The sequence below is a fragment of the Nyctibius grandis genome, chromosome 11 (assembly GCF_013368605.1).
Source record: "Nyctibius grandis isolate bNycGra1 chromosome 11, bNycGra1.pri, whole genome shotgun sequence".
Classification (NCBI taxonomy): domain Eukaryota; kingdom Metazoa; phylum Chordata; class Aves; order Nyctibiiformes; family Nyctibiidae; genus Nyctibius; species Nyctibius grandis.
This window is the reverse complement of record NC_090668.1, coordinates 605,770-630,805: the sequence shown is the minus strand read 5'-3', so window position 1 is coordinate 630,805 and position 25,036 is coordinate 605,770. Positions and strand designations below refer to the sequence as shown.

Here is a 25,036-nt window from a genome sequence, read left to right as displayed (position 1 = left end):
GGGGGGATCGGGCGGTGCGGGGGGGCCGGGGGCTGCGGGGGGATTGGGCGGTGCGGGGGGATCGGGGGCTGCGGGGGGGGCCGGGCGGTGCGGGGGGACTGCGCGGTGCGGGGGGATCGGGCGGTGCGGGGGGGGCCCGGGGGCTGCGGCGGCCACGGACCGGCCCCGCCGCCGGTTGCTGCCCGCCGCCGTCTGGGCCCTGGCTCCGGCCGTGTCCTTGTCCCCGGCCCCGCCGTGCCCCGGTCCCTGTCCTTGGCTGAGTCACCGTCCCCGGTCACCCCATCCCCGGTTGTGCCACTGTCCCCAATCTGGCCGTGCGCCACTGCCCTGGCTCCCAGTTTTGTCCCTGTCCCCATCCCTGGCCACGCCCTGGTCCCCATCCCCATATTTGCCCCCGTCCCCCCCATCTGGCCACTGCCCTGCTTCCCTGTTATGTCCCTGTCCCCATCCTCGGCCACACCCTGGTCCCTGTCCCCAACCATGCTGTTGTCCCCATCCCCGGTGACACTCTGGTCCCTGTCCCCATCCCCAGGGACACTGTCCCCAAGCCTGGCCATGCCCCAGTGCCCCGGTTCCCAGCCATGTCTTGGCCCTGTCCCCACGGTGGCCCGGTGCCTGTCCTGGCCACAGCCTGGCCCTGTCCTGGCCCCGTCCCGGCCCTTCCAGCGCCTCTTTGTCTGCTCGGGCAGCAGGACCCGGCCCCGTGGTGCCAACCGGGGGGAGGAAGCATCTTCCCCCAGGGCAGCTGGGGACGAGCAGGGCCGGGGGGCTGGGGACAGCGAGGGGACACGGGGGACAAAGCCCCAAGGTGGCTCCCAGGGTGGTTTTTGGGGCTGGGGGGCCTGGGCCAAGGACCAGCTGCTCTGCGGCAGCTGGGGGTGGGGACACAGCTGGGACACGGGGCCACGCGTCCCCCGGCCACCCCTCCATCTGCCGCAGCCCCTGCGCGGCCCCCCCGAGCCACCGGCCCCTCGGCCCTGGGGGTTCCCCCTCCTCGGCAGGTCCCCCCTCCCATTTGTCCCCACAAAGCCCCCAGCGGCTGGGGGTGGGAGCTGGGGGTCGTCCCCCGAGGCGGGGGGCTCCGGGCTCCCGCGTGGGCAGGGCTGGCCCCAGCTGCCGCAGGTGGAGCTGCCAGGATGGCCCCCCCCCCCCCCCCCCCGGGAAATCACATTTTTCTCTGCATTTCCCACATTATGCAGATTTCTGGGCAGCTCCAAGTTCCCACATCCCCACTGCCAGCCCCATGTCCCCAACGCCAGCCCCATGTCCTTGTCGCCAGCCCCCCACTCTGCCTGCCCGGTGCTTTTGGGGTGCAGCTGAAGCGGGGTGGGAGCAGGGGGGGCCGGGGCTCGGCTCCCCCGGGGCCGCGGGGCTGCAGACAAAGAGGGGCTGGGGTTTGGGCATCGCCCGCCAGAACAAAGGACCGGGCGGCCCCGGCTGCGCCGCCGAGGAGCTCCGGCAGATTCGGCCCCCGCGGGGCTGGTTCCTGTCCCAAACCGGGTGTTTGGGGGGACCCCGGCCCCAAAGCGCCGCAGCCCCCAGCCCCCAGCCCCACACCGGGTCCGTCCTTGTGTGGGAAACGGCTCCTGCCTTTGTCTCCCCACGGCCCTGAGCCCTCAGCACCGCTGCGGGGCCTGGCAGGGTGTCCCCAGGCTGTCCCCAGGCTGTCCCCAGGCTGTCCCCAGAGCCTGGGGTGCAGGGGGCTCACAGCAGCCCCCACCTCGGGGACCCCCCTCCAGGCTGGGGGGGGGGGTCACTGCCCATCCTGTCCCCCGAGCTGCGGGCAGGGGGTGCCCCGTGGGGCGGTGGGTGGCTCAGCCCCCCCAAAGGCGATGTGGGGTGTAGGGTGAGGGGCCCTGGGGGTGTCCCCCCCCCAGCCCCTCCCCATCTCGTTGGGTATGGGAAGCCACTCGTCCCCGCGCCCACCGTTGCCAGGCAACGGCCGTGGTGGCGGGTTGCTGGGAGACCGGTTGCTAGGAGACAGCCTGGGACCCCCCCCCCCACCTCACCCCCCCTCCCCAACATCCCCAGCCCTGCTGTGTTTGGGGGGGGGTCACCAACCCCGGGGCCCCCCCGATGTCCAGCCCCTGTGTGTGCCAGTGAGGGGGGGACCTGGCCCCGCTCCCAGCAGCCCCCCCAGCCCCCAGCCGCCCCCCCCGGCTCTCAGCCCCCCCCGGCTCCCGGCCCCCCCCAGCCCGTCCCGCCCGCCCGGGCTCTGTTGACTGTTGGTAGCAACGCAGCGGCTCCCGGTGACGGTTGCTGCCCCCCCCCCCCGCCATGTCTGTCACCCCGGCACCGCCGAGCGGGACACGCCATGGGCCCCACCGGGGCCCCCCCCCGGCCGCGCTGAGCCCCCAGCCCTGCCCGTGGCTGCCCCCGCCCGCCCCGGGCTGGGCATCTCGGGGGGCTCCGGGAGCCGGCGGCTCCGCTCCCCCCCGGTGCCACAGCCCCGCGTGGGCTGATGTCCCGGCCACTGGCCCCGTGCCCGTGGCACGGCCAAGGTTCCCAGCCCCCCCCCAGTTGAGCCCTTCCTGGGGGGTCCCTCACTGGTGACCTCGCACCCCACGGCTGGGACACCCCCGTGTCGGGTCCTGGCCCCATCGGGGGCTGCTGCGGCGCCCGGGGAGGGGGCAACGTCCCGGGCACCGGCTGCTGCTATTTTTAACCTGTTTTCCCGCAGGACGCGGCGGGCGAGCGCCTGCTCTGTCCCTCTGTCTGTCCCTCTGTCCCTCTGTCTGTCCCCCGCCACCACCGATGTGACGGGTTCATTGAAACGGAGAGACGGGGCAGCGGGGGGGCGGGGGCTGCTGGGGTGCAGGATGAGGCCCTGGTACGGCGGGGGGCACTGGACGGGCCCCACCCTGGCTCGGGGTGGGACCGGGGGGCTGGGGGGGCGCGGCGGAGGTGGTGGCACCCGTCCCTGCCCGCACCCGACCCCGCAGCCCCCCTCCACAGAGCAGGGCAAGGGACCCCCGACCCCCGGTGCTGGGGGCGGTGGGTGACCCCCCCCCCATGGGAGGGAGGAGGGGGTGTCACCGCGTGTCCCTGCAGCCTGGGTGCCCCGTGTCCCCCCCCCCGCAGCCCCCGCTCCCTCCCGGCACCGCGGGAGCCACAACAAAAGGGAGGCTCAGCCCCGGGGCGGGGGACACGGGGGGGGGACACAGGGGGCAGGACAGGGGCAGGGGAGGCAGCCGCGGGGGTGCAGAGCGGTGGGGAGGGGGCTGGCCCTGGGGGGGGGCTGGCGGTGGGGAGGGGGCTGGCCCCGAGGGGGGGCTGGCGGTGGGGAGGGGGCTGCAGCACCGCTCGCCGCTCGGGGCAGCACCGCATTGCGGCAAAGCCGGCAATAAAGGAGCGGGGCGGCGGCGGGTGCGGGGCGGGAGAGACCCCGCTGCGGGGGGACCCCCGCCCCGCCCGGCCCCCCCAAAGCACCCCCCGCCCCGCAGCAGGGCCCCGGAGCCGGGGCGGTGGGGGCTTGGGGGGCTCCAGTGGCATCGGTGGCTTCAGGAGCGGGTGTCGCGGGGACACCGGCCACGCCGGCCCCAGGCGGGTGCCAGCACCGAGGGTGTGCCCGGGGAGTGGGGGGACACCGGGGCTGCCCGGGGGAGCCCGGGGGTCCCCAGCTCAGCCGTTGTGCCCTGCGCTGTGCAGTGGGTGTCAGGGGGGAGGACAGGGACCCCCGGGGTGCACGGGGGGACACAGTGGCCCCAGGAGCGTCCCTGGGTCAGGGGGGGCATCGCCGTGGCTGGTCCCCCGGGGACCTCCTTGTGTCCCCCCCCCTCAGCCCTCTGCAGACCAGCCCTGCGTGGGGACAGGGTCCCTTTGCCTTGGGGGGGACCCCACGGGAGTGACCCCACTGCAGGGGTGGGGTTCGAAGCCCAGCGTGGGGGTCGCGGGGCTGCCATGTCCCCCACGCTGTCCCCAAACCCATCTCTGACCCTGGGAACGTGACCCCAGCCCAGGCCGGGGGGGGACAGGGCACTGCTCCCCGGGGGTGAGCGTGGGGTGGCCCCCCCACCCCGTCCATCCTGCCCCACAGGACCTGCCCCTGCGGGGGTTGCCCCGAGGAGCCGCCCCGGGGGCTGGCAGGGGAACCCGGGCGGCGGCGGGCGCAGGAGCCGGCGCGGCGGGTGCCCGCGGGGCTTCCCACGGGGCCGGGGCCGGGGCCGGGGGCAGAGCCCGGGCCTGGGGCTGCGGCCGGGGGGTGCAGGGACCCCCCGCCCCCGGCTGAGCCCCCCCGACCCTAATACCCCACACAGCCCCCCCCCGCCCCTAAAGCCCCCCTAATGCCCCCCCCAAAGCCCCCCTAATGCCCCCCCGCCCCTAAACCCCCCCTAGTGCCCCCCCAAAGGCCCCCTAATGTCTCCCACCCCTAAAGCCCCCCTAATGCCCCCCCAAAAGCCCCCCTAATGCCCCCCCACCCCTAATGCCCCCAAAGCCCCCTACCCCTAACGCCCCCCGACCCCTTCTGCCCCCCCACTCGCCTCCTGCCCCCCCGTAACTCCCCCCGCCCCTCGCCCCGCCCCCCCGCATTCCACTCTGTGACGTCACCGCCCACGCACCCTCGCCCACTTTCCAACCGGCCAATGGGAATCGAGGCGGGGCCGTGGGGGCGTGGCCAGCGGTGAGGGCGTGGCTGGCGGGGCCAGCGTGGCCTGGAGGGGCGGGGCAAGGCGGTGCCCCGCCCCATGAGGCCCCGCCCCCCGTGAGGCCCCGCCCCCCGTGGTATATCACCGGGGGGGGCCCGCGGGGCGCCCCTCGCCTCCCTCCTCAGCGGCTCCGTAACGGTTCGGGCAGTGAGCGGCCATGGTGAGGGCGGGGGGGCGTGGGCACCCCCCATAGGGGCGTGGGGACCCCCCGGGAGTGGGGCACCCCCCACGGGAGTGTGGGACCCCCCCGGGGATTGTGGGACCCTCCCCAGGGGCAGTGCGGGGGGCTGAGGGAAGGGGGGGTGCAGGCTACTCGCGTGTCCGGGACCCGCCGTGGGGCTCCTGGGCACTTGTAGGCTCTAAGGTGGGGGGACGTGGGGCTCTGTGTGCCCCCGGTGTGGGGCAGGGGGGGCTGGAGCCGTGCCCCCACCCCGGCCAGGGGTCGCTGCCCTGGGTGCTCCCACCCCCGGGCAGTGCTGACACCCCCCCCCGGGCTCCCTGCCCCTCCGTGTGGGGACACGCCGGGGTGCACTGCGTGGCCCGGGCTCCCCCGCAAGTCCCGGACATGTCCCCGCAGCCCCCGCTCTCACCCTGGCCCGGGCACGACCGGCTGCGACGGGGAAACTCCTCCCGGTCCCCGGAGCTGGCTCCTGTCCCGAGTGGAGCCCGCCGTGGGGAGGGGGTAGGAACAACCCCGGCTCTGGGGGGGTGAACGGTTCCAGCCCGTGTTGGGGTGGGGGACACAAACGGGGTCCATGGCTGGGTCTGAGCAGGGCGGGTAGGGCAGGATGGGACCCTCGGGGCGCCCCGACCTGCCCTGGGTGTGGCCCCAGTCCCTTGGGGCAGGATGAGCCCTAGTGCTGAGCTCCCCATCCCATGGTGGGCAGGGTCCCAGGTCCCTCAGAGGGGCAGGATGGGACCCCCGGAGCTGAGCACCCCCCTGCCCTGGGTGTGGCCCTGGAGCCCCCCCCTGCGGCCCCCGGTGCGTGCCAGGACCCAGAACAATGGGGGGCGTCGGGGCAGGATCTGGCCCCATCCAGGCCTGGGTGCTCGGTGCCAGCCCGTCCTGGGCGCAGCGTCCCCGCGGGGTCCTGGGTGGGTGGGGGGACACAAAGAGGGGGGAATCGGAGGGGTGAGCGTCCCCCCCGTGCCCCCGCAGCGCGAGTGCATCTCCATCCACGTGGGCCAAGCGGGCGTGCAGATCGGGAACGCGTGCTGGGAGCTGTACTGCCTGGAGCACGGCATCCAGCCCGACGGGCAGATGCCAGCGACAAGACCATCGGCGGGGGGGACGACTCCTTCAACACCTTCTTCAGCGAGAACGGGGGCCGGCAAGCACGTGCCGCGGGCCGTGTTCGTGGACCTGGAGCCCACGGTGATCGGTGGGTGCGGGGGGGCTGCGGGGGGGGCCGGTGTCGGCGGGTGCCGGGCGCTAACGGGGCCCCCGGGCGGGCTGTCCCCGCAGACGAGGTGCGCACGGGGACGTACCGGCAGCTCTTCCACCCCGAGCAGCTGATCACGGGCAAGGAGGATGCGGCCAACAACTACGCCCGCGGGCACTACACCATCGGGAAGGAGATCATCGACCTGGTCCTCGACCGCATCCGCAAGCTGGTAGGGGCTGGGGGGGGTCTCACAGGGTGGGTCCCTCCCCAGGGGGTGGCTGGGGACAAAGGGAAGCCGCTGTCCCTGGGGAGGTGACGATCAGCGGGTCCTTCTCGCCCCATCAGCACTTTGGGATGAAGGTGGGGCCGCCCCAGGCAGGACCTGCTGCCCCGGGCTGTGGGTGACGGGTCTGGGCTGTACCCAGTGCACAGCCCCATCCCAGCCCGATGCCAAGCTCGGCTGTGGGGAGGAGGATGGGAAGCCCCATGCCCGCGGCAGCCAGGGACCCACAGTCCTGGTTTGGCTGCTGGTGCAGCACTGGTTTGACTGGTGTGGCTGCCCGAGCCCTTTGAACGTCTGGTTCCCACGCCGGGGCTGGCGCCGGGGCTGGCCGGACCTGCTGTGCCGCCGGCTCTGCTCGGGGAGCTCCGGCACATCAAAGGCTGAGCTTGGCCACCCGTGGGCTTGTGTGGCTCCTGCTGCACCCATGCTGGGGAGGACGAGGGTGCGAAGCCATGGCTGACCCGCTCCGGGCCCCGCCGGGGACTCTCCCAACAGGCTGACCAGTGCACGGGGCTGCAGGGCTTCCTGGTGTTCCACAGCTTCGGGGGCGGCACCGGCTCCGGCTTCACCTCCCTGCTCATGGAGCGGCTCTCCGTCGACTACGGCAAGAAGTCCAAGCTGGAGTTCTCCATCTACCCGGCCCCGCAGGTGTCCACGGCCGTGGTGGAGCCCTACAACTCCATCCTCACCACCCACACCACCCTGGAGCACTCCGACTGCGCCTTCATGGTGGACAACGAGGCCATCTACGACATCTGCCGCCGCAACCTGGACATCGAGAGGCCCACCTACACCAACCTCAACCGCCTCATCAGCCAGATCGTGTCGTCCATCACGGCCTCGCTGCGCTTCGACGGGGCCCTCAACGTCGACCTGACGGAGTTCCAGACCAACCTGGTGCCGTACCCGCGCATCCACTTCCCGCTGGCCACCTACGCCCCGGTGATCTCGGCCGAGAAGGCTTACCACGAGCAGCTGACGGTGGCCGAGATCACCAACGCCTGCTTCGAGCCGGCCAACCAGATGGTGAAGTGCGACCCGCGGCACGGCAAGTACATGGCGTGCTGCCTGCTGTACCGCGGGGACGTGGTGCCCAAGGATGTCAACGCCGCCATCGCCACCATCAAAACCAAGCGCACCATCCAGTTCGTGGACTGGTGCCCCACTGGTTTCAAGGTGGGCATCAACTACCAGCCGCCCACGGTGGTGCCCGGGGGGGACCTGGCCAAGGTGCAGCGCGCCGTGTGCATGCTGAGCAACACGACGGCCATCGCCGAGGCCTGGGCCCGCCTGGACCACAAGTTCGACCTGATGTACGCCAAGCGGGCGTTCGTGCACTGGTACGTGGGGGAGGGCATGGAGGAGGGGGAGTTCTCGGAGGCGCGGGAGGACATGGCCGCCCTGGAGAAGGATTACGAGGAGGTGGGGGCCGACAGCGTGGAGGGCGAGGAGGAGGGGGAGGAATACTAGTGCCTCGTCACTCTGTCACACTGTGCTGCTGTTCACTAAAATTGCTCTTTCCAACCTTGTCTCGTTTCTTGTCCCAGCGCGATCTGCCTCACGGTGGCCTGGGGGGACGTCCCCAGGGGAGGGGGGCTGCTGGCTGAGCTGGCACAGGGGCTGGGGGGGCTGCATGGGACGGGGGTCCCTGGGCTGGGTCCTGTGCTGTGAGCTGGCTGTGCTCTGCTGCACTGGGAGGGGGGGGTCATGTCACCCCACTGTTGTCCCCAGGTGTCACACGGGTGGGTCCCCAGGTGGGGTGAGGACCCCTGGGAACAGCCCCCAGGGAGGCTGGGAGCCCCCCCTGCCCTGCCCTGGCCAGGGCTGTCCCCAGCCCCGGGTGCGGGGGCAGGATGCGGCCCCGGGCACGGCTGGTGCAGAGGGGCTGTACGGGGTGTCTGTGCCGTGTTCCGCAGGGCTGGGGGGGTCCGGGCCCCCCCGCAGCCCCTGGGCAGGACACTGACCCCTTCCCGTAAGCGCCGCCCTCGCTGCCCGGGAAGGGGGGGGCCGGGGAGGGGCCGGAGCCCATCACCCAGCGCAGGGCGGCTCCCGCAGAGCCGAGTCACGGCTGCCCCGACAAACTGGGGGGGGACATGACACAGGGCCCCCTCTCCTGGGTGCTGGCATGGGGGGGGGCCTGCTCCATGGGTCTGAGCACCCCGGGCAGGATGGGACCCAGCCGCGGCTGAGGATGGGGCTCACCCTGCAGCCCCCAGCCCCTCTCTGCACCCCCTTCTTCCCCCCCCCATGCTACTTGGGGGGGACCCCATCAGCCCCAGTACTGCCCTGCACCCCGCGGGGTCCCCCAGCCCTCTCTTGTGTCCTGGCAGGGGCTGCCCAGCCCCTCTCCCTCCCCCGAGGGGGGGTCTGTGTCCCCCGACCATCCCCCGGCCCCTGGTGCTACCGGGCTCTCCTGCCTGCACCCCGCGGGGGGGCCCCGCAGCCCCCGGTCCTGCACCCCCCGGGGGTCCCCGGCCGCTCCCGGTCCCTCTGCCCGCCCCCTCGAGGGGACACCCGCAGCCCCGGTCCTCCCCCGCCCCGGGCCGGGAGACCCCTCCCCTCGCACCCGCACCCCCGGGTCCCCCCGGCGGGGCGGAGCCGCCGCCCTCTATAAACAGCCGGTACCGGCGGCCGCCGCCCTCCCGGTGCCGCCATGAGCCGCGGCGGCCGCGCCGCCCCCCCGCACCGCACCCTCGGGGCCCCGCCGCCCCTCACCGCGGCTCCGGGGCGGCTGGTGGCGGCGGCGGCGGCGGCGCGGGGCAGGGAGCGGCAGGAGCTGGCGGCGCTGAACGATCGTTTCGCCGCTTTCCTGGAGCGGGTGCGGGCGCTGGAGCGGCAGAACGGGGCCCTGCGGGGAGCCCTGGGCCGCGCCGCCGCCGCCGCCGCCCCCCGCTCCGCCGGGCTGGTGCAGGGGGAGCTGCGGGGGCTGCGGGAGCGGCTCCAGCGCCTCGGCCGCGACCGCGACCGGCTCCAGGCCGAGCGAGACGGGCTGGCCACCGAGCTGACGGCCCTGCGGCGGCGGTGGGTGGGCGGCGGGGCCGGGGGGGGCACCGGGATGAGGGATGCACCGGGGTGGGGAACTAGGGGAGGCACCGGAGGCGGCCCCGGGGGATGCTCTGGGGTGAGGGATGCACCGGGGTGGGCACCGGGGGATGCTCTGGGATGAGGGATGCACCGGGGTGGGCATCGGGGGATGCACCGGTGTGAGGGGTGCACCGGGGGGGGCACCGGCGGGTGCTCCGGGATGAGGGATGCACCGGGGTGGGGACCGGGGGATGCAACGGAGAGGGACCGGCCATGTATTAGGATGGGGACCGGGGGATGCTCCGGGATGGGGTCGCACCGGGGGATGTGGGGGTACCAGGGACCGGGGGATGCCCCGGCGGTGCTGGGGAGGGGGCCGGGGGCGCGCGCGGCAGCGGGGATGGATGGGGGGCGCTGGGGTGGGGACTGGGAAAGACTGGGAGGGACTGGGAGGGCAGGGCTCTGCGGAAGGGCGGGGCACTGGGAGGGCCATGGCAGGGTGGGAGCACTGGGAGCGGACTGGGACGAGCACTGGGGGCAGATGGGGACGCCGGGACCCCCTGGGAGGAGCGTGTCCCAGTGAGGGGCTCTGGGGGCTGCAGTGGGGTCACGGTCCCGCAGCCCCGGGCGGTGTGACAGGCCCCGGGTGGGGTCCCCCAGGATCCGGGGGGTCCTGCGGGAGGGACCGGTCCTGCCGTGGCCGTGCAGGGACAGGGACACCCCAGGGCTGCCCCTTCCTGGGGCTGGGGCCAGCGCAGGCCCTCGGGGGCTGCGAGGGGGGGGGTGGCTCAGGGTTGGGGGGCTCCTCTTCTTCCTCCTCATCCCCGTGTGCTGCAGCATGTGGGGGGCTGCGGCGGGGCAGGGGGCCCCAGGCAGCGGGAGGCACAAGGGGTGGGGGGCTGCACCCTGTGCCCCCGCTCCTCCTCACCCCTGTTGCCCCCAGGCTGGAGGACGAGACGCAGAAGCGGGAGGACGCGGAGAAGAGCCTGGTGCTGTTCCGCAAGGTGAGGGGGCCAAGCGATGCCCCGTGCACCAGGCGCTCCCCGTCCAGGGAGGGGGCCCGGGGGGGGTCCCGTCCCCTCCGCGCTGCCCCACAGCTCGGCCCGGGCTCTCCCGCAGGACGTGGACGACGCCACGCTGTCCCGCCTGGAGCTGGAGCGCAGGGTCGAGCTGCTCATGGACGAGATCGGCTTCCTCAAGAAGCTGCACGAGGAGGTGGGGGGGGGGGCTGGGGCGGGGTGGGGGGCAGCGGGTGGGGGTCCGTGTGCCGCGGCGTGACGGCTCGTGTGGCCGCGCAGGAGCTGCGGGACCTGGAGGTGAGCGCCCCGAGCGCGGCGGGGCCGGCGGAGGCGGAGGGCTGCAAGCCCGAGCTGACGGCCGCGCTGCGGGAGATCCGCACCCAGTACGAGAGCATCGCCGTGAAGAACCTGCAGGAGGCCGAGGAGTGGTACAAGTCGAAGGTACCGGGGTTGGGGGGGGGCACTGGGGGGGCACTGGGGCATCCCCCCAGCCCTGACTCCCCCGGCCCCCGCAGTTTGCCGACCTCTCGGACGCGGCGAACCGCAACCACGAGGCGCTGCGGCTGGCCAAGCAGGAGATGGGCGAGTCGCGGCGGCAGATCCAGAGCCTCACGTGCGAGGTGGACGGGCTGAAGGGCATGGTGAGAGCGGGGCAGGGGGTCCGGGGCGGGGGGTGGGCACAGGCACCGGGTGCCCCGGCCCCACGCGGCCCCTTCGCCCCCCCGCAGAACGAGGCGCTGCAGCGGCAGATGCGGGAGATGGAGGATGAGTTCGGGGAGGAGATCGGGAGCTACCAGGACGTGGTGGGGCGGCTGGAGCAGGAGATCGAGCAGATGAAGGAGGAGATGGCGCGGCACCTGCGCGAGTACCAGGACCTGCTCAACGTCAAGATGGCCCTGGACATCGAGATCGCCACGTACCGCAAGCTGCTGGAGGGCGAGGAGAGCCGGTGAGGCCGCCCTGCCCCGCAGGGGGACAGCAGCACGTGTGGCCTCGCGGCCCCACCGCTGCCGGGGTGCAGGGTCCGGCCCGGGGAGAGGGTCCCCCTGCTTGGGTCACCCCGGTTGTGACGGGATTCCCTGGAGGAGGCGGCTCCGGGCACCGTTTCCGTGGGCAAAGAAAAAGTTCCCGTGGGAGCTTCTTGCTTCCAGCTGGGAGCTGCCACCGGCTCCTCTGCCGCCGCCCCGCAGCCCACGGGCACAGGGGGACCGTCACGGGGGTCACCGACCCAGTGGTGTGGAAGGGTCAGGGTCACCAGCGATGCCCCAGACCCCCCTCACCCCCTCTCCCCCCCCAGGATCACCGTCCCCCTGCACCCCCCCGCCTCCTTCAGCGTGAGAAGCCCAGGTGAGGGGGGAGCTGGGGGGTCTTTCCTCCCACTCTTGGGGCAGAGACCCCACGGGGGTGCAGGTGGGTCCCTGTGCCCCCGCCCGGGGTGGTCTTGCACCCACCTGCACCCCAGGGGGCTCAGGGGGGGGCTGACGGGCTCTCCGTGCCCCAGTGCCGGAGCCGCAGCCCACGGAGAGCCCAGCACGGAGGATGGTGCTCATCAAAACCATCGAGACACGGGACGGGCAGGTGAGGGCCGGGGGGTCCCTGCCTGGGGGGGCTGACCCCCCCCTGCCGTGGGGCTGACCCCCCCCATGGGGCTGACCCCCACCTTCTCCCCCCACAGCAGGTGGTGACAGAGACGCACAAGGAGCGAGCGGAGCCGGGGAAGTGACGGAGGGGACCCGTCGCGCCGGCCCCATCCTGCACCCCCCCCCCGGACCAGTGGGGCTGGGGGGGCTTTGCTGGCCCCCGCTGCGCCCTGCGTGGGCCGGGAGCAGAGTGTGGGGCCGGCTGCCCCCCGCCCCACTGCCAGCCCCGTGACACAATGCTGCGGCGCATCCCGGTGCCTTGTCCCCCCCCTATTTATTGCTCTTTCTCCCCTATTTCTCCCCCCCCTCCCCAAACCTCAGTTTATTTAACGTTTAGGGAATGTTCCCCACGCTCCCCCACGGCCGGGGGGGTCCCGGCTCCCCTCCCATGAGAGTCTGTGGGCTCTGGTGGTCCCCAGGTGCTGTCCCCTCCCAGTGGCTCTGCCCGTCACCCCCGGGGTGGGCTGGGGGCGGGAAGGGTGGCAGTGCCCGGCTGGGGGGGGGGGGTCTGGGGGCTGCCCCCAATGTCCCCATCCTGCTTGAGCAAATAAACGCTGGGGCGAGGAGGAGACGAGTCACTCGTGTCACCAGGGAGCTGGTGGGGGGGCACCCGGTGCTGCACGAAGCCAGCTGGGGGGAGAGGGGCTGCAGGGCTGGGGGGACAGTGCCTGGGGTGGGGGACAGGCCCAGGGGCCGCACCCTGGCCCGGGGGGTGCATGTTCCCCCCTGCCCTGACTGTGGGCCCCCCCCAGGAGTGGTGCTTTAGGGGGGACGAGGGCCAGGGGGACCCTGAGGTGGCAGCGCTGGCTCTTCCCAGGGTTTCCCCAGGCACCCACCGTGCTGGGGGGGCTGTGGGGGGTGTCTCGGGGCTGGGGGAGACCCTGGGGTTGGGGGTGGGAAATCCTGGGGTCAGGGAGGGACCCTGGGAGTGGGGCTTGGGGACATTTGGGGACAGGGGTGTTTCTTGGGAGGTTGGTAACACCATAGGGGGGTTGACACTGGGGGGGGGGATGACCCGGGGAGGTGGGCGGCACCCTGGGAGGTGGGGGGCACCGCGGGGAGGAGGGTTTCCCCCCCCAACTCACCCACAGCTGCCCCCGGGGGCAGCTGGGACCCCGACCCACCCGGGGACAGGGATGGGGACGCACCCGCGGACACTGCGCAGATGATGAAGCAGTTGATGCTGCCCCTTGTCGTGGGGGCTCCGGGGGGCCCTGGGGGGGCGAGTCCCCACCTCTGCCAGCCCTTCCCGGGGGTCCCCAGGCTGCCGGACCCCCCTGGCCACCCCCGGCAGGAGCCGTGTCCTCCCGGCCGCTGCCACGAGGTGGCAGCACCGACCCGCGGCCACGCGGGGACAGGGACGGGGACGGGGGACGGGGCTGGGGACCGGGCTGGGGACGGGGACAGGGACGGGGACAGGGACGGGGGACGGGGCTTGGGACGGGGCTGGGGGACGCCTGCGCCCCGACGGGCTCCGCTGAGCTCGGGCCGGGGGGGACCCCGACCACCCCCGGGGCTGGCGGTGTCCCCAGCGTGTCCCCTGATGGGGGTGGCCTGTGCCCCTGCACCCCCGTGTGTGTGGCGGGGGGGCGTCGCTGTCCCTATCCCTGCCCCCGGTGGCACCAGCAAGGAGGGCGGGGGGAGGTGACAATGAGGGTCACTGCCAGCGGCCCGGAGCTCGTCACCGCAGCGGGGACAGGGCACAGGCAGGGCCAGCCCCAAGGAGCAATGGTGGCACAGTCCCCCCCGGGGGGTCCCCTGTCCCTGGGGGTCCCCTCTGTCCCCCCCGGGGAGGCGAAGGCAGCAGCTGCACGTCCAAACCCGGAGTGTTTTATTGGGGGGGGACACGGAGCCCAACGATCAGCCGCGGGGACGGGGGGTGCCCGGGGATGGGGACAGCACCGGGACACCCCGACTCCCTCGGGGGTGCTGGCATGCGGGGGCGGGGGGCACTGAGGGGGGTGTTTGTGTGGGTGGGGGGTGCTGGGCAGCGTGGGGGACGCGGGTGCCTCGTCACACCCAGCGCTATCGTGGGGGACGGTGACACCGGAGGGAGATGGGACCCCCCCGGCCCCGTCCCCGCGGCCCCGTCCCCGCGCCGGGGGGTCAGTCGGGGTAGATGATGAAGCCGGAGAAGGTGCTGTACTTGTTGGTGTTGCCGCCGTGCACTTTGCCGCCGTCCAGCTTGACGAAGACCTCGTCGCCCACGTCCAGGTGCAGGATGACGCTGTTGCTGGCGTAGTCGTAGTTCTGGTCCGCATCCTGCGCGATGGCGCTGGCCCGCACCTGGGGGGGGGCACGGCCGTCAGGGACCCCCCCCAGCACACGGTCCCCAGGGCTGGGAACGGTGGGACTGAGCTGCTCTGGACCCCCCCCAGCCCTCACCGCTCAAGGTCACGCCGCCCGTCTGCGGCAGAACCGGGCGAGGGAGCCGGCGTCCCCCCCCCGCTCCCTAACCACTGCTGGCTGGCAGTGTGACAGGAGGGGACAGGGACAGAGCCCCTCCCGCACCCCGGGGCCCCCCAGAATAGGGCCACCCCCCCCCCACCCATGGCAGGCTGTCGGGGCTGGGTCGCACCGTCGGTGCTCGGTCCCAAGGACCCGCTGGTGACCGGCTCTGGAGACCCCCGTGCTGGGACCCTGCGGGGCCCTCCCCTGCCCCCGGGGATGCCCTGGGGAGCGGGGAGGGGGGCAGCTCCCGGGGGGGGCGGCAGAGCTGGCATCGACCGCGCTGGATCGATCCTCATTTCTGCTGTGATAAATGGGAAGTGTCCGGGGCGAGGTGGTGCGGGAGCTGCCGGGCGGCGAACAAAGGGACCGGCCGGGGGCACGGCACAGCCCCCCCGGGGCTGGTGGCTGTCCCAGCCGGCCCCGATGGACCCCACTCCCTGCCGGCTTCGAGGCCGGCACTCCCAGGGAGTGTGTCCCCCCCCATCCCCGCAGCAGGAGCCCCAGGGGTGGGGGTTTCGTGTCCCCAAGGCTGAGGTGACGGCAGGTGGTGGGTGCAGGTGTGGGGTGGCTCCCCCAGTCACCCCCTCCATGGTCCCAGAGGGGGAATGGGACGGGGGGAGATGGGGATGGGGGTACCGGGGTGGGGGGAGCAGGGATGGGGAATCAGGGATGAGGGGAAATGGGATGGGGAGAAGAGGATGGGAACTGGGAGGGAGGAACAGAACATGGGGCCTGGGGTGGGGGGACTTGGGGATGGGGGAAAGCAGGATGGGGAACTGGGATTTAGGGAAACCAGAATGGGAAAACTGGGATAGGAGGAAAGATGGAAAAACCAAGAGAGGGGAAGTGGGATGGGGAAACTGGGGTGGGGGAGAAGGCGGGGGGAGCTGGGGCGGAGGCGCACAGAGGAACGGGGACGGAGGAGCCGGGATGGAGCAGGGCGAGGGGACGCCGGGGGTACCGGGAGGAGCCGGCGCGGGGGTGCCGGCGGCGGTGCCGGTCCCGGCCCGTACCTGCCCGTTCTTCATGAGGTCGGCCCACATGCTGGTGCCGTCGCCGCCGCGCATGAGGACGTGGTAGGTGAAGAAGTAGATGCCGGGCAGGGGGCAGGTGAACTTCCCGCTCGAGGGCTCGTAGTAGTTGCCCACGTTGGTGACCACGTCGTCGAAGCGCAGCACCTCGTAGCCCTCGTGGGGCTTCCGCAGCCCCGCGTAGAAGGCGATCTTGGGGCTGTAGAAGGAGGGGATGTACCCCCCGGGACCCGGCCCCGGTGGCCCCGGTGGCCCCGGCCGGCCCGGCTCACCCGGCGGCCCCCGCGGTCCCGGTGGTCCAGGGGGGCCCCGCACGCCGGCGCGGCCCTTGCGCCCCGGCTCGCCCTTGGCACCGGGCAGGAAGGGCGGCGGGGAGGCGGCGGGCAGGTCGGCGCCGGGGTAGGGGTCGCAGACCATGCGGCAGCTGCCCAGCATCTCGTAGTGCGCGGCCGCCTTGGAGCTGTGCACCAGCAGCGGGATGGCCACCAGCAGCACCAGCACCATGGCCACGCCGACGGCCGCCCCGGCCACCCGCTTCCTGCGGCTCAGCCGGGAGGCGGCCAGCGCCAGCAGGTCCTCCTCGCCCTTGGGAGCGATGGTGGCGCCGGGGTGGGGGACGGCACCCAGCCGCCCACCGAGCCTCACGCCCTGGTGGGGACTGGGCTGGGAGCGGGGCTGGGGCAGGACCGGGCTGGGGCCAGCAGCGGGGCCGGGAGTGGGGCCAGGAGCAGGGATGGGGCCAGGGATGGGGACGGAGATGGTCACAGCAGCGGGGCTGGAGATGGGGACAGGGCTGGGGACAGGAGCAGGGCTGGGGACAGGGCTGGGGACGGCCACAGCAGCAGGGCTGGAGCTTGCAGTGGGACTGGGAGCGAGGACAGGAGCAGGGATGGGGCTGGAGATGGGGACAGGGATGGGGATTGTCACAGCAGCGGGGCTGGGAGTGGGGACAGCAGCAGGGATGGGGACGGCAGCGGAGCCAGAGATGGGGCTGGGGACGGGGCTGGGAACGGGGATGGGAACGGGGACAGGGACAGGAACGGGGACAGGGACAGGGCTGGGGACAGGGCTGGGGACAGGGACGGGGCTGGGGACGGGGCTGGGGACGGGGACGGGGCTGGGGACGGGGCTGGGGACAGCAGCAGGGCTGGCGCTGGCGAGGGGAGCGGGGCTGGGGCCGGAGCCGGGAGCGGAGCTGCGGCTGGAGCCGGGACTTGCGCTGGTGAAGGGGACGAGACCGGAGCCGGTGACGGAGCCGGGACCCGAGACGGCGGCGGAGCCGGGAGCGGAGCCGGGGAAGGAGCTGAGACCGGAGCCGGGGACGGAGTCGAGACCGGAGCTCCTGCAGCAGCCGGGACCGGAGCCGGTGTTGGCGTCGGGACTGGAGCCGGTGAGGAAACCAGGACCGGAGCCGGTGGTGGAGCTGGTGATGTAACGGAGCCGGGACCGGAGCCGGGATGGAGCCGGGATGGAGCCGGGATACAGCCGGTACGGAGCTGGGACCGGAGCCGGGATGGAGCCGGGATGGAGCCGCCGCGACGCGCGGGGCAACTTCTCGCCAAGTTGCCCGGGAACGGGACCCCCGGGAACGGGACCCCCGGGAACGGGACCCTCCCCCCCGGGAGCGGCACCCGCGCGGCCCCGCCGCTGCCCCGCGCCGCGCTCTCCCCGGTGCGCACCGGCGGGGACGGGCAGCGCCGGCCGGGGCGGTTCTCCCGGAGCCGCCCCCGCGCCCCGCTCGGGGTCCCCGGGGACGGGCGGCCCCGGGCCCGCGGCGGAGCCCCCCCCCCGCACCCTCCCGCTCACCACCCCCCGCCGGTGCCCACCGGTACCTGCCGCCCGCGGCGCCGGGAGCCACGTGCCGGGGCCGCCGCCCGCCCGCGCCGCGCCCGCAGCCCCGCTCCGCCCGCCCCGCTCGACGGCACCGGGCACGGCGGGGGGGGGGCACGGGAGGGGGGGGGCAGGGTCGTGATGGGTGCACGGGGCGGGGGGGTGAGTGTGCAAGGGGGGGGCGCGTGCCCGGCTCTGTGCGTGTGCAAGGGGAGGGTGGGGGGTGCGGGGTGCACGGATGGGGGGGGTGCGTGTGCACGCGCGGGGCTGCGGGTGTGCATGGGGGGGTGCGTGTGTGTGCGGGGAGGGGGTGCTGGGTGCGGGGGTGCGTGTGAGTGGGGGGTGCGTGTGCGCCCAGGGCTCGTGTGTGTGCGGGGGGGGGAGTGGTGGGTGCAGGGGTGGGTGTGCGTGCGTGCACGGCGGGTACGGGGGTGTGGGCGGGGGGTGTGGGTGCACGGGGGCTGCGTGTGCAGGGGGTGCACAGGGCCCCCCCCCGCTGAGGCAGCCCCGGGGGGCTCAGCCCCACGCAGGGGCCGGGCGGGCTGGTGGCCCCGGGCCCGATTCTGGGGGTCCCTCCCCAGTGCTCACCCCGGGTGTGCGGGTGCTGCCGGGGAGCCCCGGGCCGGGGCGGGGGGGGGGCTCTGCCGGGGCGCATGGTCCCTTCGCAGCCCCGGGATGGGGACAGAGCCACCGTCCCCGGGGGGCTCCGGTCCCCCCCGCTGCCATCGCGGTGCCGGGGCTGCCGGAGGGTCCGGATGCGGCCCCGGCGGCTCCCGGCGCCGCGCGGAGCCGGTGCTGCGGGGGCTGATTTACGGCCGCTCTTTTCCAACCTCGCCTCGATCCGCTCCGTTATGCCAAGCGAAGCCTCGTCCTCGGCGCTCCCCGGGGAGGGGCCGCGGCCCCCGGCACCCCCAGCCCCTCACCGCGGCGTCCCGGCGGGGGCGGGGAAAGGGGAGAAACCCGACCAGAGCCCCCGGCGCTGCCCCGCACGGGGACACCGTGGGTCTGTCTAGGGCGGGGGGTGGGACGAGGGGGTCCCCTGTGCAGAGCTGGAGGCCTGGGGGTGGCCTTGCACACGCGTGTGTGTGTGTGCAGGGGTCCACGTGTGTCCTTGCGGTGTCAGCGGCTGGCCCTGCGTGTGTGTGTGTGCGGAGACACACTGGGGGTGCGTGGGAGTGTGTGTGTGTGTGTGTGTGTGTGATGTGTGTGCATGTGTGTACATATGTGTGCACGCTCAAAGTGTGTGTGCATGCGTGTGCTCTGTGCGTGTGTGTGCATGTATGTACATGCTGTGTGCGTGTATGTGCATGTGTGTAGATGCTCTGTGCATGTGTGTGTGCGCGTGTACATGCTGTGTGCACGCTCAATACATGTGTGTGCATGCATGTACGTGCTGTGTGCATGCGTGTGCACGCTGCACATGTGTGCACACGCGTGCCGGGGCGCGGGGATGGGGAGATGCTCCCGCCGGCGCGTGTGGTTCCCCGCAGGCCGGGCCGGCTCCCTGGACGGGGGCGATCAATCAGCCGGGCCGCGGGATGGATTTACGGCCCCGCGGTGCGGGGATCGATGCGGCCCGGCGCGGCCCCGCGATGTTGGTGCAACAAATTATGGCGGCTGGAGCAGCGTCCCCCCCCCCGCTCGCCCCGACGGGGGTCCGGGTGCCACCGGTGCCACCCGTGCTGCTCCCCGGGGACGGGGATGCCGGAGTCCCGCTGCCGCCACCGCCGCTCCCCTCCGCCGGCTCATCCTAATGAGCAGCAACAGCGAATTAATTAGCCAGGCTGCGAGGGGAAGCCTGAGTGCTAATTAGCAGGCACTGAGGGCTGGCGGGGAGCGGGTGCCCGGGCCCTGGCCGCGGGGATGCGAGGGGACGTGAGGGGACACCGGGGGTCCTGGCTGGCCCTGCGGGCAGGATGCGGCCCTGACCCCCGCATCCCTCCCATCTCCCCACGTCGCGGGGGTCAGGGCCGCATCCTGCCCGCGCTGGGCCTGGCTCCGGTGCAGGAGCACCAGGGCTGAGCTCCCACACCAGCACCAGGCAGGTGCCAGCGGCTGTGGCCATCCCCAGTCCCTCATGGCTCCCGGTGCTGAGCTGTGCCTCAGTTTCCCCATCCCAGCTGCTCTCGCTGTCCCCATGCAGGACCCGGGATGATGCTGATGGGGACAGACACGTCCCCGACCGCAGAGCCGGCGGCTCCGGGGCCAGAGCCGGGAGCTGAGCCCGGTGCGAGCCGCGGGGGCCAGAGGCAGCCGGCAGAGCCGCGGTGCCGGGGCGCAGAGCATGAATAAATGCATCACGCCGCGGCCCCGCTGTCCCCCCCCGCGGCAGCCAGCGCCGGCACAGGGAGGGGACCTTCGGGGCGGCCGTCCAGCGACTCCACGTTCACCATCTGCCTCCGCGGCCCCCGAGGACCCGCCGGCTCGGGTCACATCCAGCCCCGGCACAGCCCCACGCTCGGGGTCTGAGCCCTGGCACCGCTCGGTGCGTGCCCAGCACCCGGGGCACGGTGCTGGTGTGTGGTCCGTGGCACCCGGTGCCGGTGCGTGGTCCCCCGTGCCCAGGGGACGTCACCCTGCCTCTCTCCGCCGCGTTGGCGTTGGCGTGTCGGCGCAGGCCTCGTGCAAATGAATATCGATGGGCTGGGGGCGGCCGGGTGCCGCGCTCCACCCGGGCCACGGGCGCCATCGCGCCGGGCCGGCCCAAATTGGATGAAAATTGTCCTTGAGCGGCGACAAGAAAGCAGCAGCCGGGGGGGAGCTGGGGGGGCTGCGGGGCCGGGCTGGGGGTGACGCTCCTGGGGCCATCGCGGTGCTGCCGCGGTGACACGTGTGGTGGGACCCTGCGGTGCCCCGGCCCCGCGGCTGCTCGTGGGGGCTGGATCCTGCACCGGGGCTGAGCCCGGCCACAGCCCCCCCCCGTCCTGCTGCGGCTGCCCCATGGGGGGCCAAGGCTACGCCGGGGTCACTGCTGCGATGAGCTGCGGGGTCTCAGCCATGTGGGGACCATGGTGGCAGCTCATCACCCGGCTCAGGGGGGGACATCCCCGGGGAAGGGGCAGCCGGGGGATCCCGAGGGGATTCACGTCCCCTCCCAGCCGCCCCCTCCCGCGCTGGCGGGGGCCGGGGTGTCCGTCACGGCGCTGCCGAGATGGATGGCTGCGCGCGGCCGCATCCATCCTCCGGCCAAGCCGCGGTTATTAGGGATGCAGGAGGCGTCGGGCGAGAAATCCATCACGGCCGGGCGGCAGCCGGGTGGGTGGCCGGGGCACGGGGGTCCCGCTCGCCCCCCGCCACCTCCCTGGGCCCTCGCAGCAGCCCCCCGTGTCCCCCGTGCCCCATGGATCCCCACCGTGGGGTAGCAGGGGCTCCCCCCGCGCCGGCGGGGCCGGGGGCTCATTGCCGATTCGCCTCATGCCCACCTGAGCCGGGTGCTGACAAATAGACATTTAAATCAGACAATTAGCCGCCCTGCGCCGCTGACATTTTTAATGTATTAATGTGCATCAACAGCTAATACATATAAAACTCCCCTAATAACAGCGCTCGGGGAGCGGGGCCGCGGCGCAGCCGGCGCTGGCAGTGATGTACGAGTCCGGGGGGACTCCGGCCCCGGCGCTGGCATTAATTACCAGCAAAGTGACAAGGCGCCGTGACACGCGGGAAGGCACCGGATGCCTTCGACCGCCCCGCGGCCGGCGCGTGCGTGAGCGTGTGCACGGGCCCGTGGCACCGTGTGTGCGAGAACACGCGTGTGCCCCGCGTCGCTGCGGGTGGGGACGTGATGCCTGGGTTGGAGGGGGTGGGTGTTGGGGTGGGGGGTGCTTCGTGTCCCTGCTGGGAGGGGGTGTGTCGGGGCACGCGTGTGCATTGGGACACGTGTGTGCATTGGGGCACATACGTGCATGGGGACACACGTGCATAGGGACATGCCTGTGTCCTCAGCGCTGTGCATGGCCACATGCAGGGACCAGAGGGGACAGCTTGTGGCCAGGGACCCCCCGACCCTGCTGCTTGCAGGGAGGAGCGGGTGGGATGTGGCCCCAGCCGTGGTCCCCGCATGTCCCCATCCATGGTCCCCGCGTGTCCCCAGCCCGGCTCCCCCCGTGTCCCCATCCATGCTCCCTGCGTGTCCCCATCCATGCTCCTCACGTGTCCCCAGCCGTGCTCCCCGCGTGTCCCCATCCATGGTCCCCGCCTGTCCCCATCCATGGTCCCCCCGTGTCCCCATCCATGCTCCCTGCGTGTCCCCATCCATGCTCCTCACGTGTCCCCAGCCCTGCTCCCCGTGTGTCCCCATCCATGGTCCCTGCGTGTCCCCATCCGAGCTCCCCGCGTGTCCCCAGCCCCGCTCCCGTGTCCCAGCCCTGCTCCCGTGTCCCCAGCCCCGCTCCCGTGTCCCAGCCCTGCTCCCCCGGCCGGGCAGTGACAGATGCTCCAATTCACACGCAGGCTCCCAAAATCGATGCCTTAAACGCCGCGGCCGGGGCTGATCGATGGCACCAATTACACCCGCGACCGGGCGCTCGCGGGGGGCTGGGGGACCCCCCCGACCCCCCCGGGCTGGGGCACCCCGAGACGCCCCGGGGGCTCCCCTGCAGTCCCGGGGTCCGCGTGTCGGGGGGCACCGGGGGGGCACCGGGGGGGGCTCCATCCCCCCATCGCCGCTCCCCGGGGGCAATTTGACATTTTTAAGCGCAGCCGCTTACGGGGATCGATGGACGCGGGACCCCCCCGGCCCCCCAGCGCTCCTGCGCCCACACGGGGGGGGTCCGGGGGCTCCGGGGAGGGCTCCAGCGCCCACCCAGGCCGGGGTGCCCCCCCCACCCCACCGTGAGGCTGCCGGGGCTGGGGGCGGCGGAGCGTGGCGGGGGCCGCGGGGACCCGCTGTCACGGAGGCAGCCGTGCGGGGTGGGCGCGGGGGGGCCGCTGTCAGCCCGTCCTGACGGCAGCCGAGCCGGGGGGGCCGCCGGCAGCCCCCCAACCCCCTCGGGGGGGCTCCGCTGTCCCGGCCCCTCAGCCCCCCCCCCGCCAGCACCGCGGCTCTGCCCCGCCGCACTCCCAGACCCGGGGGGGCCCCATCCAGCCCCCCCAGCCCCCTCCGGCTGCACCACCCGGGGGGGTGGTCGCAGCCCCCCGGGCCCCGCTGGCGGGGGCTGAGCCCCGGCGCACGGCGGAGGCGGGGCCGTTAATTATGGATGAGCCCAAATTGCCGGCGGCGGCCGGTTAATCCCGGCAAACACGGCGGGGGGGGGTGAGCAAACAGGGGCTGCGGAGGGGCCAGGTGGGACCCTGCACCGGGGGGGGGGGCGGCTCCTGCACCGGGGGGGCTCCTGCACCGGGGAGGGCTCCTGCACCGGGGGGGCCCCTGCACCGGGGCGGTCACATCCACCGTGCAGCGGGTACCCCAATACTGGCACCGGGGCGTGCGGCTGCACCCAGGAGGGGGTATGGGGCTGGGGGTGCTGGTGGGGGGCACCCGGTGCCCCCCCAGGTCCCCGCACCGGCGCGGTGATGCCGCCGCTGCGCCCTTTGCCCAGCGCGTGTGGGGGCAAAGTCTGGCGGGGGGAGCGGTGCCGCTGGGAGCTCCGCGGGGAGAGGTGGGTCAGGGGGGGCTGGAGCCCCGCCGGTGCGGGTCCAGGGGGCTGCGGGGGTGCACCGGCCCCGGGTGGGCTCAGGGGTGGGCTTGCAGGGTGCTGGGTCAGCTCAGGGGGTGCTGGGTGGGCTCACAGGGTGCTGGGTGGGCTCAGGGGGTCCTGGGTGGGCTCATAGGGTGATGGGTGGGCTCAGGGGGTCCTGGGTGGGCATGCAGGGTGCTGGGTCAGCATACGGGACCCTGGGTGGCCTCAGGGGACCCTGGGTGGGCACTCACTAGCTCTGGGTGGGCATATGGGAGCCGTGTTGGCATGCATTGGTCCTGAGTGGGCATGTAGGACCCCGGGTGGTCATGGAGGTCGCTGGAGGGGTCTGGCACGGGGGGGACAGCGTGACCTGGGGTCCCTGATGGCACTGTTCATCCCGCAGGGCGCCGGATGCCGGGGCTGTGCTGGTGCCCGCCGCAGCGGTGACCCCCCGGGGCAGGTCACCATGGCCAAGCGGCTCCTGGTGGCCTACGGGCTGTGGGCACTGGGGGGGCCGCTGGGGCTGCACCACGTCTACCTGGGCCGGGACAGCCACGCGCTGCTCTGGCTGCTGACGCTGGGCGGCTTCGGCGGCGGCTGGCTCTGGGACTTCTGGCACCTCCCAAGCTGGGTGGCCGCTGCCAACGGGGCCGGGGCACCCGGGGACCGCGGCGGGACCGTGCCAGCCCTCAGCCCCCTGCGCCTGGTGGGGCAGGTGACGGTGGGGATGTATTTCGGGCTGGTGGCGGCGCTGGGGCTGCCCTGGGTGCCGGCGCTGCTGGCACAGCCGCTGGCCGTGGGGCTGGGGGTGCAGCTGGTCTCCTCGGTGGGCGACCAGACGGCAGAGGCACCCCACACCCTGGCCGCAGCCTTCCTCGCCTCCCTCCTCTTCCAGGGCCGGGTGCTGGCAGTGCTGCCCACCAGCCTGGCCGCCAGCATCGCTGCCCAGCGGCACCGGCGCTACAAGCCCCGTAGGATGCCGCAGCCCCGGCTGGCTGCCCGGCTCTACCACCTGGGGCTGGCGTGCCTGGCCTTCGCCGCCCCGCTCGCCTGCCGCGGGCTCTGTGGGGCTGCCGGGCTGCTGGGCACCCTCCTGGCCCTGCCCCGCGCCACCACCGAGCTCCTGCTCCTGCCCCTCCGTGCCAGCTGGCTCCTGGCAGAGGTCCTGGGCTTCGCCGGTGGCTGCCCGGCGCGGGAAAGCGGCGCTGGCTTCGAACCGAGCGGCTGGAGCGAGCGGCAGCAGCGGGCGTATGAGGTGCAGGATGCGGCGCTGGGTGCTCAGGGCGGAGGGGGGGTGCTGCGGTGGGGTGTTGTGGTGGGATGCTGCGGTGCGGGGGGTGCTGCGGTGGGGGAATCCACAGGGTTCGGCTGCCCCCGTGACCTGGGGGGGGCAAACGCCCTTCTTGGGGTCCCCTCCAGCCGCTGAAGGCACACGCAGCCTCATGCGCGGCCCCGAGGGGGGGCCCCGTAGGGTCCCCACAGCCCACCCCGGTGCATCCCTCTCCCCCCCCAGGTCCTGGGCCTCCCGGTGGGCTCCTCCGCCGAGGACGTGCACCGGAGCTACCGGGAGCTGGTGAAGGTTTGGCACCCGGACCACAACCGGCACCGCGCCGAGGAGGCCGAGAGGCGCTTCATCGCGCTGCAGGAGGCCTACGAGGAGCTGGCGGGGCCCAGGAGAGCGGCGGCAGCGGCAGGGTGACACCGCCGGCAGCCCCCCGCCGCGCCGGGGACCGAGAGCTGCGGGGGGCTTCATAAACACGACGTTTCGCTCTCGCTGCTGCTTCGGTGACACGTGTGGTGGGGAACAGAGCAACGGGCGCACGGGGGGCTCATGTGAACCATCGCACGGTGATCTGCGCACACCACGGCGATCCGTGCAGCCCCTGCCCGAGGCCCCGGAGCCCTCGCACGGCCGCCAGCCCCGGTGCCCCCCGGGGGACCGTCGGGGGGGGTCGCGGAGCGGGGCGGGGGGCGCTCAGGGCGGAGCGGGGCCTCGAACACGCGGCACCCTGAGCTCAGCGCCGCCGCCCCTCCCCTTCGGCCCGTTCCGGACGCGCTCGGGTGTTTCCGCCGCAGGGCGGTGGCTCTCGGCAGTTTCCGTCCACG

The 25,036-nt window shown here is 73.7% G+C and overlaps 3 protein-coding genes and 1 pseudogene across 3 annotated transcripts; 3 read left to right on the top strand and 1 right to left on the bottom strand.

The window, feature by feature from the left end:
- Nucleotides 1–5,211: 5,211 nt before the first annotated feature.
- On the top strand, nucleotides 5,212–7,784 carry LOC137668875 (tubulin alpha-1C chain-like; annotated as a pseudogene).
- A 1,183-nt stretch (nucleotides 7,785–8,967) lies between these two features.
- Nucleotides 8,968–12,101, top strand: PRPH (peripherin). Its single transcript, XM_068410690.1, has 9 exons — nucleotides 8,968–9,335; nucleotides 10,282–10,342; nucleotides 10,458–10,553; nucleotides 10,637–10,798; nucleotides 10,873–10,998; nucleotides 11,086–11,306; nucleotides 11,655–11,704; nucleotides 11,859–11,935; nucleotides 12,033–12,101. The coding sequence occupies exons 1-9, from the start codon at nucleotides 8,968–8,970 to the stop codon at nucleotides 12,078–12,080; spliced, it is 1,209 nt and encodes a 402-aa protein (XP_068266791.1). The 3' UTR covers nucleotides 12,081–12,101.
- Nucleotides 12,102–14,103: 2,002 nt separating this feature from the next.
- Nucleotides 14,104–15,983, bottom strand: C1QL4 (complement C1q like 4). The gene is made up of 2 exons (XM_068410055.1): nucleotides 15,462–15,983; nucleotides 14,104–14,283 (listed from the first exon to the last, which is right to left on the bottom strand). The coding sequence occupies exons 1-2, from the start codon at nucleotides 15,981–15,983 to the stop codon at nucleotides 14,104–14,106; spliced, it is 702 nt and encodes a 233-aa protein (XP_068266156.1).
- Nucleotides 15,984–23,396: 7,413 nt separating this feature from the next.
- On the top strand, nucleotides 23,397–24,629 carry DNAJC22 (DnaJ heat shock protein family (Hsp40) member C22). The gene is made up of 2 exons (XM_068410020.1): nucleotides 23,397–24,185; nucleotides 24,444–24,629. Exons 1-2 carry the CDS (start codon nucleotides 23,397–23,399, stop codon nucleotides 24,627–24,629), a joined length of 975 nt encoding a protein of 324 aa, XP_068266121.1.
- Nucleotides 24,630–25,036: the final 407 nt, after the last annotated feature.

Excerpts from the sequence above, each read along its gene's own strand:
- PRPH (XM_068410690.1), top strand. The coding sequence starts at position 8,968 with ATGAGCCGCGGCGGCCGCGCCGCCCCCCCGCACCGCACCCTCGGGGCC. Across the intron at positions 10,799-10,872 it reads AGGAGTGGTACAAGTCGAAG|TTTGCCGACCTCTCGGACGC; the intron begins GTACCGGGGTTG and ends CGGCCCCCGCAG. Across the intron at positions 11,307-11,654 it reads CTGGAGGGCGAGGAGAGCCG|GATCACCGTCCCCCTGCACC; the intron begins GTGAGGCCGCCC and ends CTCCCCCCCCAG.
- C1QL4 (XM_068410055.1), bottom strand. The coding sequence starts at position 15,983 with ATGGTGCTGGTGCTGCTGGTGGCCATCCCGCTGCTGGTGCACAGCTCC. Across the intron at positions 14,284-15,461 it reads ACCTCATGAAGAACGGGCAG|GTGCGGGCCAGCGCCATCGC; the intron begins GTACGGGCCGGG and ends GCCCCCCCCCAG.
- DNAJC22 (XM_068410020.1), top strand. The coding sequence starts at position 23,397 with ATGGCCAAGCGGCTCCTGGTGGCCTACGGGCTGTGGGCACTGGGGGGG. Across the intron at positions 24,186-24,443 it reads GGCAGCAGCGGGCGTATGAG|GTCCTGGGCCTCCCGGTGGG; the intron begins GTGCAGGATGCG and ends CTCCCCCCCCAG.